The sequence below is a fragment of the Myotis yumanensis genome, unplaced genomic scaffold, assembly GCF_028538775.1.
Source record: "Myotis yumanensis isolate MYYU_CA2020_CCGP unplaced genomic scaffold, mMyoYum1.0.hap1 SCAF_1, whole genome shotgun sequence".
NCBI classification, from domain to species: Eukaryota; Metazoa; Chordata; class Mammalia; order Chiroptera; family Vespertilionidae; genus Myotis; species Myotis yumanensis.
In genome coordinates, this window is record NW_027223752.1 from 215,893,091 (window position 1) to 215,905,263 (window position 12,173).

Sequence of the window (12,173 nt, forward strand, 5' to 3'; positions counted from 1 at the left end):
TCCTCTCTTTTTTCTTGGTCAACCTAGCTAAAGATTTATTAATTTTGTTGATGTTTTCAAAGAAGCTGCTTTTGATATTTCCTTTCTCTAGCAGTCTTCAAGTTCTTCTGGGCAGAGGTATTTTCTGGCAATTGATACAGGGAACCTTTGCCCAGTTTCACTTCTCTGCGGCTATCTACTCTTTCCCACCTTTCCCTTTTCATCTTGTCCTTAGGGAATTTCCCTGGACTTACTTTTGCTTATCCTCTGGCTCTCACTGCTTTTGTACAATAATTAATTCCATCTGTGTTTCCCCCCCACATTTATACACTTGTCTGCTTGAACCCCATTTTTCCTTTCCTTCTTTCTTCCTAATTCTGATTCATTTAACCTTAAGAAAAGCCAAAAAAGAAAAGCCAACTGCTTTTCATTGCATTTTTTAGTAAAGTAAAAAGATTTTAAGTAATAAAGATTGATCATTTTAAGAGTAGGGCAAATGATCCACCTTTATCAAGAAAAAGGAAAGCTAGAACACTTAGTTAAATTAATATATTAAAGGCATCCACAGGGTGTCCAAAAATCATGTATACACATTTTAACAGCTGATAGCCCAGTTGGTGTTTCTTTCTTTACAGCTAGACTAAGCTTTGAACAAGGGAAATTCACCCTAAAACATTACCAGAAGTTTAAAAATGCAGTTGAAGTACAGACACTGCCTTTATAATTATTCAAAATGTGTATACATTTTTTGAGACACAGTGTCCCAAAAACAATATACACTCTTTTTAAAAATATATATTTTATTGATTTTTTACAGAGAGGAAGGGAGAGGGATAGAGAGTTAGAAACATCAATGAGAGAGAAACATTGATCAGGTACTTCCTGCACACCCCCTATGGGGGATGTGCCCGCAACCAAGGTATATGCCCTTGACCGGAATCGAACCTGGGACCCTTCAGTCCACAGGCTGACACTCTATCCACTGAGCCAAACCAGTCAGGGCAATATACACTCTTTAACAGCTAATAACTCAATTAATTTTTACTCCTTTTCAGATTTAACTGATTTGAAATGATGGATGAAACCAGACTAAGCTTTCAACAAAGAAAATTTATCCACTAGACTTTTTATGGGGATACATAGAAGATAAAGTTTATGGTAGAACATCGGCAGTAGTCAACAAATTGAACATGGGAACATGACCACTTAATAGTTATAGCACTTAAAAAGTTATAGTACTATATAATATATAGATCTATATATTTCTTATTATTTTTCTCTAGTCATTTTGCATTACCCCTTGTCCTACTATACTATACTATGCTATACTATACTATACATATATAAAGGCCTAAGTGACCATTACGACCGCACGACCAGAACAACCAGTCGGTATGATGTGTACTGACCACCAGAGGGCAGACGCCCAACTCAGGTGGTCAGTGCGTTCCCACAGCCAACCTCCCGCGGCTGGCCAACCTCCCACGGTCCCTCTGGCCAGCCAACCTCCCACAGTCCCTCTCCATGGCTGGTCCCTCCCCCCGGCCGGCTGGCCCTGATCCACCCCAGTCAGGGCTGGCTGGCCAACCTCCCACGATCCATCCCGTAAGGCCAGCTCCAGCCAACCTCCCCGGCCCTGATTGGGACTGGATGAGACAGCCTCGATCAGCGCTGATCGCCAGCCAGGCCTAGGGACTCCACCCATGCACAAATTCGTGCACCGGGCCTCTAGTATGTGATATAGGTTAAGAGTGGTAAATGTACATAAGAGTAGTTATCACATTGCCTGGATTTGATTTTTTATGCCTGTGAGTAATCAACTTAGCCTCAGTTTCCTCATCTATTAAATGGGGATGGTAATAATCATCCCACAAGGAATCATTGTATTAGATGAATTAACAGTACATTTGAATTACTTGAAATATGTCTGGCACACAGGAAGAGCTCAAATGATATTACTATAAAAAGTACTATTATAAATATTTCTCCTACACAAAATATGGTTTCTGAATTGAAATTTTTTCTATAATATAAAGGTCAAACTGTAGAATTAATTCATTGTTTTACTTGTCAAAGTTGCCTTTACTCGTTTTATCCTTCTACCTCACTAATACTTAAGTTAGAGAACATCTAAGGTTTTGTTAAAACCAAAGTCAAAACCTCTGAAACCTCAATGTAAGTGTTAGAATTTATAAGGCTTTTTAAGGCTACTCATAATTTTAGGACCTCAGAAATTTCTCTTGAAGCTAAAAATAGCTTTTATGATGACTGTCTCTGTTGTGATCATTATTAAGGTTCTTTTTAGAACCCTAATAGTACTGGTTATCTCTAAGGTAAAATAAATGGGGTAAAACATATCCTCTAATTTAGAAACTTTCAGTAATTATTAAAATTGTAGTTTTGTAGCACATGCTTATTAAGTGGTTTGGGTCTAAATAGAATTGGGTTTGGAGTTCAGGAAGCAGATAGTGAATGTGTAACATCTAACTTTTCCATACCACACAACTTAGGTATGAAATAATAAATTTGCTTCATTAAAGAACACTAAACTTGACTATGTTAGTAGCAAAAGAAATTAATGTTCAGGTAGTCTCTAGTGGTTTATTAGAAAAGCAGATTATTGAATTTTACCCAAACAATAATTTAATTTGTTGAAATGGAATGAAATAGCTATATTGAAGCTTTGCTGTTGTTTATTTGTTCCTCCTGTTCAGATGCAGTGTTTCTTTGTTTCTTTTTGAAAATTATAAATTTTTTAATTTATTTAAACAGAAAAACAACTTACAAATAGTTTATTCATTTCTCCCACCCCTCACCCTCTGCCTCTGTCAACCACCAATCTGTTCTCTGTATCTATGAGCTTGGTGTTTTGTTTTGTTTTTAAGATTCCACATATAAGAAAGATCATACAGTATTTGTCTTTCTCTGTCTGGCTTATTTCACTTGAGGACATTACAGTATAATGTCCTCAAGGTCTATCCATGTTACTACAAGTAGCAAGATTTCATTATTTTTTATAGCTGAGTAATAATTCAACGTGTGTATATTCACTGTGTGTGTGTATGTCTGTTTCTGTGTGTATAAATCATTTCTTTACCCATTTATCTGTCAGTGGACACTTCAGTGAGTGTTTATATATTCAGTGTGTATATACACACACACACACACACACCACAATTTCTTTATCCATTTATCTGTCGATGGACACTTAAAGCGTTACTTTGAAGTACTTCATTTGATTTAAACTAAGTGTGATAATAATGCAATGTAAGTTTTTTTTGTTTGTTTGTTTGTTTTTTTGTTTTTTGTTTTTAATCTTTATTGTTCAGATTATTACATTTGTTCCTCTTTTTTCCCCCCATAACTCCCCTCCTTCCAGCTCCCACCCCACCCTCCACCCTCACTCCCCACCCACTGAGTTCATCCATAGGTGCATGATTTTTGTCCAGTCTCTTCCCGAATCTCCCATTCCCCTTTCCCCCCGCAAGAATAGTCAGTCCATTCCCTTTCTATGTCCCTGATTCATTATAGTCACTAGTTCATTCTGTACATCAGGTTATTTATTCACTTGATTCTTGGATTCATTTGTTGATAGATGCATATTTGTTGTTCATAATTTGTATCTTTACCTTTTTCTTCTTCTTCCTCTTCTTAAAGGATACCTTTCAGCATTTCATATAATACTGGTTTGGCGGTGATGAACTCCTTTAGTTTTTCCTTATCTGTGAAGCTCTTTATCTGACCTTCAATTCTGAATGATAGCTTTGCTGGATAAAGTAATCTTGGTTGTAGGTTCTTGGTATTCAGCAATGTAAGTTTTAAAGTTGTATTCAGTATGGAGCTAACTCACTTGAAATTAGCAGTCTGGGCCCTTAATATTGGGGGTTTCTTTTTAAAAAAAATTTACAATCTAATACTAATTAGAAAAGACAATACTAATATGGATTTGGTCAGTTAGTCGCTTTATCTTTGATCTGTAGATCCAAAAATTGCTATAATGTGTTGAACTCCAAAATTAGAATGTTTATTGGGTAGAGTTTTAATTTTTGTAGTTCTAATGGCATATGCATTAACTGCCCCTGCTTCATTTGCTTCTCTTAGATTTCACCTCAAATGTATATTAGATAAAATAATTTGTTACAAATAATTATATGAAACTAGCAAGGATTATATTTTGGCAAATAGTTCAGTGCTCATTCTTATCTGGCAGTCCATAAGTATATACTTTGTGAGTGAACCATCACTTAATATAAAAATAGTAAGGCTTATTAAACTCCAGAATTTACATGTTTTCACCCCAGATGGGTGGATTGTGTTATTGTTGAAAGATTAGTGTACATTTAGAGATTATCTGAACTAGTTATTTCATTCATAATTCAGCGAATCAACCCTTCAGATGACTGTAACCTTGACTGATTATACAATTTCATGAGAGATTCCAAACTAAAACCACCTTGCTTAAGCCACTCTCCAATTCCTTTTCCACAGAAACTGTGTGATAAATAAATACTTATTATTGTTTATTATTGTTTGGGGGTGTTTTGTCACAAAGCAATAAATGACAAATACCCATCTTCCATCTTTTTAACTGACCAAAAAACATTTTGTATGACTATATAATCTTATTTAAGGCTCCTTTGTTGTAGCATTTAGGAGTACCATTTGCCTGTTTCACTTCATCTCTCACCTCCCTCTTGCTCTGACTACTTCAGAATAGTTGGTTAGATGTCTCTAATGACTTGAAAGTCTTGCTAAATTAGCTTTCATGTATCCATTAACCTTGTGAACGAAGCATTCCTTTATTGGCTACCTCTTACCGGAAGATTAATTTTCATGAAATGCAAATCTGACCATATTATGGTATTGCTTAATAACAATTAAGTGGCTCTTTCTTATAAAATAAGGGCCAAATATCTCTGGTTTGTGTGCTCTCTCCTTTTACTTTTGTCAACTTGCATTAGGATTTAAACCGATTCTTAGTTTGCTCATCTGTAAATACGAGTTTTGTTGGTTGAGGTTAGGTGAATTATGTCTGAGTAGAAGGGTTCTATATAAGATGATTTCAGGTGGCCTGGCTAGTCCTACCAAAGTGAATGTTATGATTATCTTTGATCTCTTCACAACTTCCATTTTGATGCTCTTTATTCTCTAAGAATTCCTAAGTTTCAGGTATTTATCTTCTATATCGTTCTCTTTTTCTTTTTTTTTAACTTTTTAAAAAATATATTTTTATTGATTTCCGAGAAGGGAAAGGGGGGGGGGGGGCGGGCGGGGGAGGGAACATCTGTGATGAGAGAGAATCATTGTTCAGCTGCCTCCTGCATGCCCCCTACTGGGCTTCAAGCCTGCAATCCAGGCATGTGCCCTTGATTGGAATCAAACCGGGGACCCTTCAGTCTGCAAGCTGATGCTCTAGCCAAACCAGCTAGGGCTCTTCTATATCATTCTTAATTCCAACTAGATAACAGTCTCTACCAAAATGTTAATAACCAAGATATAAGGCTTACTAGCTATTAAATCTCACAGGGATGTGTGTAACTTAAAAGCAGACTCTCAACAGACTGTGACTTATGTAACTAAGCCAAGATACGAAGCTGCAACAGCAGAATGTCAGGGGAAGGCTTGATATTATTGATGTTTCTCTCTCCCTCCCTCTCCCTTCCTCTCTGAAATCAATAAAAACCTACTTTAAAAATAAATAAATAAACAAACATTTAAGGAAGAAAAAACCAGTCTCACTATAAACTTTATAAAATGGAAAAAAAAGGATCACTTACAGATTTGTTTCAAGCCATTATAAACTCAGTGCTAAAATTGACATGGTTGTCTTAAGAAAAGAAATTATAGGTAAATTTTTTTTATGAATAGAAGTTCCAAAATTGACACAATACAGGGTGGCACAAAAGTAGGTTTACAGTTGTGAGTACATGAAACACAGAGTTTATTCTTATATATTATTTATTCTTGTATTATTTTCCATATAAAAAATTGTAAACTTACTTTTGCCCCCACCCTGTATAATAGAAAATCACATCTAGCAATACTAGAATTGGATTTTGCAAATGCAAACTTGGATTAAAATTAGGAAATCAGTCAGTAGGATTTACTCTATTAACAGAATTAGTGGGAAAATTATCACTTCAGTAGGCACAGAAAAATATTTGATAAAATTCAACACTGACTCAAGATTAAAAGTGTTGGCAAAATAGAAACAAATGTATAAATTTAGTGTTTTGACAATGGTGACTGGTTAAAGTCTATTTAAAGAAATTCGAAAGCATGAGGAAATGATTTGAGAAATGAAGAATTATGGGATGCTTATTTGCATCTTTACAGAGAAAACAAGCCAGCATAAAATACACAAAAATGTAAATAGTGGTAATTTTCTGAGGCTGAGAAATTATGGATTTCTACAGTTATACTTTTTTGGCTTTTGAGTAATTCTAAAGTGTGAATTTGTTAATTTTTGTAAACATAAGTAACAGCAGAAGTTATTTTATAATTAAAGCTTTTAATCAGAAGTACAACTACATAAAAATATTTAAACATGGCTTTCTGTTGCGAATTGCAAAACTCTTAAAGTGTGAAATAAAATAGCAGTTTTAAGGAGCCTAAATTAAGGCAACTTTGATAATAAAAGAACCATCAATAATATTGCAGAATATCAAATGAATTTGGTTGTGCACATGAGGCCCGAAATATTTTACCTGCACTAGATATAAAATGAAAAATGAGAATCTTAAATTCTTCATAAATCTGGTGCAAATGTATATAATGTGTCTATGAGTAATCCAAAAGTTGATACTTGTTCATGCTCATGTCTTTACCCAAATTCTTAAGTGGATATTTATAAAAACTCATTGTGAATCCTCTGATACTAATTGATTATTCAGTTTGTGTTGTAATAATAATTTTTTAAAAATATTTTTTTATTTATTTTAGAGAGAGGGAGAGAGAGAGAGAAACATCAGTGATACGAGAGAATCATCAATCGGGTACTTCCCCCCTTAGCATATGCGTTGACTGGGAATGGAACTGTGACCTCCTGGTACATGGTTCAATGCTCAGCCACTGAGCCACATTGGCCAGGCATAATGATAATTTTTAAAAAATGTATGTCCACCACTGATTTCTAAATATCAGATGTTGATTATATTTTTCTTTTATACATTTTTACAGATGGTAGTAAAAACTTTTATGGATATGGATCAGGACTCAGAAGATGAAAAACAGCAGTATCTCCCACTAGCCTTGCATCTTGCATCTGAATTTTTCCTCAGGAATCCCAATAAAGATGTGCGTCTCCTTGTAGCATGTTGTTTGGCTGACATCTTTCGAATCTATGCCCCAGAAGCTCCATATACTTCCCATGATAAACTTAAGGTAAATGCAATCTTTACAGAATTGGTTTACTTTTATAGTTTATCTTACCTTTAGGAACATAGCTTTAATATTGTTCGTCTTGTCATAGTAAGATTATGCCATACGCCCTGACTGGGTTGCTCAGTTGGTTTGAACATCATCCCGATACACCAAGGTTGCAGGTTCGTTCCCCGTTCAGGGCACATACAAGAATCAACTGATGAGTGCATGGATGAGTGGAACAACAAATCAGTGTTTTTCTCTCTAAAAAGATGCTTTAAAAAAATTTAAAAACAAAAAAAGATTTTATTGTAAGTTGCAAAACCAGCTTTTAATTCAGTTACTTTTTATAGAATATCTACAAAAAATGCCGGGCATTTTTATGAGATGTTGAAAACATCAAAGCTAGTCCATGTCTGCTCATATCTAACATTCGAGATTACTCATCACAAAGCCCAGATGGCTGAATTGAAGGGATAATAATGTATTAATGAAAAAAATAATAATAATAATGTATTAATGACACCTTTTAAAACAATAGTATAACAGACCTTGCACATTCAAATGATTATCTTCCCTGCAAGTTATTCTACATGCAAAACTATGTTCATCTTGGTGGTTCTGCCTTTGTTTGAAATGTTCGAGGAGCTACTATTTCGAATTAATCTTGAGCTGATTTCATATTTTGAACAATTTTATTCTGGGCAAATGTTAATCCTTCTCACTGCTATATATATATATATATATATCACACACTTTTTGATTTCGGAGAGGAAGGGAGAGGGAGAGAGAGATAAAAAACATCAATGATGAGAGAGAATCATTGATCAGCTGCCTCCTGCACGCCCCCTACTGGAGATTGAGCCTGCAACCCGGGCATGTGCCCTTGACCGGAATCGAACCCAAGACCCTTCAGTCCACAGACTGACGCTCTATCCACTGAGCCAAACTAGCTTAGGGCCTGACTGCTTTCTTTTAGTAGCCCTAAAATGGATCTGTCCCATATTAATAATATTTTGGATTAAAACTTCTAAAGAACGCTTATTAAATAATGAAGCGCTATCATCCTGAAAAGTACAACCTTTGGACCAGTCTTACTGCTTTTGTTCCACACAACTTTGAAGTCACACATCAAATTCAAAAGTAGGTACTGAAAATTATTATTTACATGTAGGCAATAGTAACGGAAAGACTTGTGTCCAGGTCCTCAAAATGAAAATAATTGTTTGTCATGATGCACACTGAAAATAGTAAAATGGAAGTTCTGTTGTAGAAGAAGAGTAACAACACATAGAACCTATGGTTCTGTCAGAATGAGAAAGCCTAATAATTTGTAGTGGTAATAATATTTATTTTTTGCTTCTACTGAGAACAATATTTTATTAGTCATTTTTGTTTACAACTGAAATTCTGGGAGTTCAGAATTAACATTCTTGGCCGTGAGCTTATAGACACCAGAAAAAGTTTCAACCTTGTGCTCCACCTTGCTCTGCTGGGCTTTATCCAAATGAACCTTTAATGAGCCGGCTGCTATCCAGTTTCATGCGAATTCTCTTGCCCACAATTTTACTTTGGAAAACCAAGTCCTCCAGGATCGTGTCATGCATGACTGTCAAGAGTGCAGCTCCTGGGATGTTTTTGCTTATTCTTTGTACAGCTTTTTCAAGTTGGCTTAGGCAGAATTCTCCTCCGAGTGATAAAGACAATGTGCTTCCCACTGAACTTTACTCCAGCTCTCATACCAGCTGGACTTGGATTTTTTGGGAAGACTTCAGTTGAGGAACCAGAACAAAGATTATAAATAGCTTTCCAACTGCCACCAGCTTCAATATCCTTGGTCACTGTGATGTTCAGCTCCCTTACTGGTCCTTGAGGTCCTACTTTATCTCCAGCCTCAGGCGGAGCCTGGGAGCTGCTGGACATGAACTCTTCTGGCTTATTGCCATTGAGCTCCATGGTCTTGGTGCTCAAACTGAACATGTCCTTCTCCCTCAGTGAGTTCTGGCCTGAGAAGAGGCCTACATCTCACTAGAGTTCATCAAATCTGCTTTTAAGGGGTAATTTTATATGATTTGCTCTTTTCCTGTTATTTTGAATAGGCTAGTCTCAAGTCATTTGGCCAAAGGAGAATTTTATTTTATTGTAGTTTGTAAGAGAGAATAAACACACACACAAATAGTGTATTGTGAAATAATGATATGTATTTGTATCTAAATTAATATATTTTATCATTTTTTTAACAGGACATATTTTTGTTCATTACCAGACAGTTAAAAGGTTTGGAGGATACAAAGAGTCCGCAGTTTAATAGATACTTTTATTTATTAGAGGTAAAAAAAAATTTTTTATTTTAAAAATATCACCCTATTTCACATAGTAGAAAATTCTTAATAGTAATTTCATAATGTTAAGTGAATCTTTATTTTATCAAAACTCACTTAATAAAATGTCTTTTATTTTATTTTTTTGCTCCTCATGTCCTGAAAAGATAAAGTATATTCTACTAGGAAAACTGTTATATTATTTGAGACTTTATTTTCATACTTCTTTTTTTATTTTTTTCTAATCCAAAAAGGGATTAAGTTGAATTAATTTTCACTGCTTTTTATATTTTGTATGTTATATATGTCTTAACTATTTAGTATTTTTCAATTAGAGAAGATTAATGTCTTTTTAAAAGTCAGAGTACATGACTACTTTAACAGTTGTAATTTTGTATGTTGGACTTTTATAAGCTTTAAGTAGATTTTTAATTCTAAAAATTAAGTTTTAGTAATGAGTTTGCTTTTGTATAGCTTTTGTATGTGTAAATAATTTTTATTTTTTTATTTAAGAATTTAGCTTGGGTTAAATCATATAACATCTGCTTCGAATTGGAAGATTGCAATGAGATTTTTATTCAGCTTTTTAGGACTCTCTTCTCAGTGATCAAGTAAGTTATTTTTGAAGCATTTTGTTTGGCTTTTTTCTTGCTGTGCATATACACTAAAATCTTTTAGAGTTACAAGGAAATGTTTTTCTTAGAAGACTTAACATGAAAATATTTGGAAGGACTTGCAAAAGGGGTGTCTTTCTAAAAGTTATGGAAAGCTGTATGTAATGACATAATTTTTCCACCAACTTTTAAATTTTTCATCTGTACATTTTACCACTGAATGCCCAGGATGTCCATTATACATTATTTCAAAAATTTTTAAAAATTATAGGTGATAAATACATAAATTATATTACAATTTAATTCAGTCTTTTAAAAAATATTTTTATTGATTTCAAAGAGGAAGGAAGGGAGAGAGATAGAAACATCAATGATGAGAGAGAAATCATTGATCACTGCCTTCTGCACGCCCCACACTGGGGATCCAGCTCACAAGGTCAACACTCAGCCACTGAGCCACACTGTCCAGGCTAATTTGGTCTAGATTTAAATTTTCCTGTATCTATGGCAGTATAGCTAAATTACAACATTTCTCTTGATTTGTCTTTGCATATATATTTTGTCAAGTGTGAAAATGGACAGGTTAAGTCTTGAGTTAAGATGCAGATATAAGGAGAGAAGTCTAGATGTTCTACTAGTTATAACATTTTTATACCAATCTCTTTAGGTAAGCTTGTATCAGCAGTACATGTATTTATTGAGGACTAGTTGACTCTTCAACTGGTTAAGGAAGCAGGACCAAAACTGATTCTTGATTTTATACCTTGTTGATTTTTTTGATTGTTTAGAATTCTTTGAGAAATACCAGGATGACATTTTTAGGACCTTCTAGTCATAAGTTTCCATAAGTATTTTATATCAAACTTTCGATTTTCAGTATTGGTGAACTAAAACTTGTCGTGGCAAATGTATGCAGCATAACTTACTTGCATGTAGTTTATGGCTTAGACTTTTTTGTGTGTTTATTGTTTTATTTTGGGGTATTAAGATCTAAAAGAATGAAAAACTGTCTGCCTTCATTATCTTGTAATATTTTTGTTTTCATACTTAAAAAATTTTTAAATCTGGAGCCATGTAAACATGGATGGTCTTTCTTTCATGTTGACATTTTTGTTTTATGAATTTAACTCACTGTTTGAATCCTAATTGTGTAAGGACTTAATTCATTTTAAAGTTCTTTGTTTCCTAAAATACTTTACAATACCTTAGGGCTATTATAATAAACAACAGAAGAAGAAAGTACATAGAGCAGCCAAAATTCCTTTGCCATTATTGGCATGGTTCCTTCAACTGAAAATCCTTATATATCTGACACAGTTGTTTTAAATTGGTAAGTTTTAATTTTCTTTTTGTATGCCTGGATTTTTTTCATTTCCTTTTGTTTCTTCCTCTTTTTTAGCAATAGCCACAATAAGAAGGTACAAATGCACATGCTAGACTTGATGAGTTCTATCATCATGGAAGGTGATGGAGTTACTCAAGAATTATTGGACTCCATTCTTATTAACCTCATTCCTGCACATAAGGTCTGTATATATGAAAATATTAAAGGTTAATATTTAAAGGTAGTACTATGACCATAGGGGTGCACATATCCTTTCTGATTGGTGCTTCTGTTTTCTTGGGATATATTCCCAGAAGTGGTATTACTGGGTCAAATGGCAGTTCCATTTTTAATTTTTTGAGGAAAAGCCATACTGTTTTCCACAGTGGCTGCACCAGTCTGCATTCCCACCAGCAGTGAATAAGGGTTCCTTTTTCTCCGCATCCTCTCTAGCACTTGTCATTTGTTGATTTGTTGATGATAGCCATTCTGTGAGATGTTACCTCATTGTTCATAGCAGCACAATTTACAGTGGCTAAGATTTGGAAACAACCTAAATGCCCATCAGCAGAT

General features: G+C 34.4%; 1 protein-coding gene and 1 pseudogene across 5 annotated transcripts in view; one reads left to right on the forward strand and one right to left on the reverse strand.

Annotated features, from left to right (window-relative positions):
- PDS5A (PDS5 cohesin associated factor A) overlaps window positions 1-12,173 on the forward strand; it is a 106,078-nt gene that overhangs the window by 18,193 nt on the left and 75,712 nt on the right. For 4 of the 5 annotated variants that reach the window (XM_070397721.1, XM_070397714.1, XM_070397716.1 and 1 more), the window contains exons 3-6: window positions 7,159-7,362; window positions 9,585-9,671; window positions 10,176-10,273; window positions 11,676-11,802. In XM_070397721.1, coding sequence (XP_070253822.1) covers window positions 7,159-7,362; window positions 9,585-9,671; window positions 10,176-10,273; window positions 11,676-11,802 — 516 coding nt within the window. The remainder of the gene's footprint in view (window positions 1-7,158; window positions 7,363-9,584; window positions 9,672-10,175; window positions 10,274-11,675; window positions 11,803-12,173) is intronic. The other variant, XM_070397717.1, reaches the window with a different exon arrangement.
- On the reverse strand, window positions 8,738-9,321 carry LOC139007349 (small ribosomal subunit protein eS7-like; annotated as a pseudogene).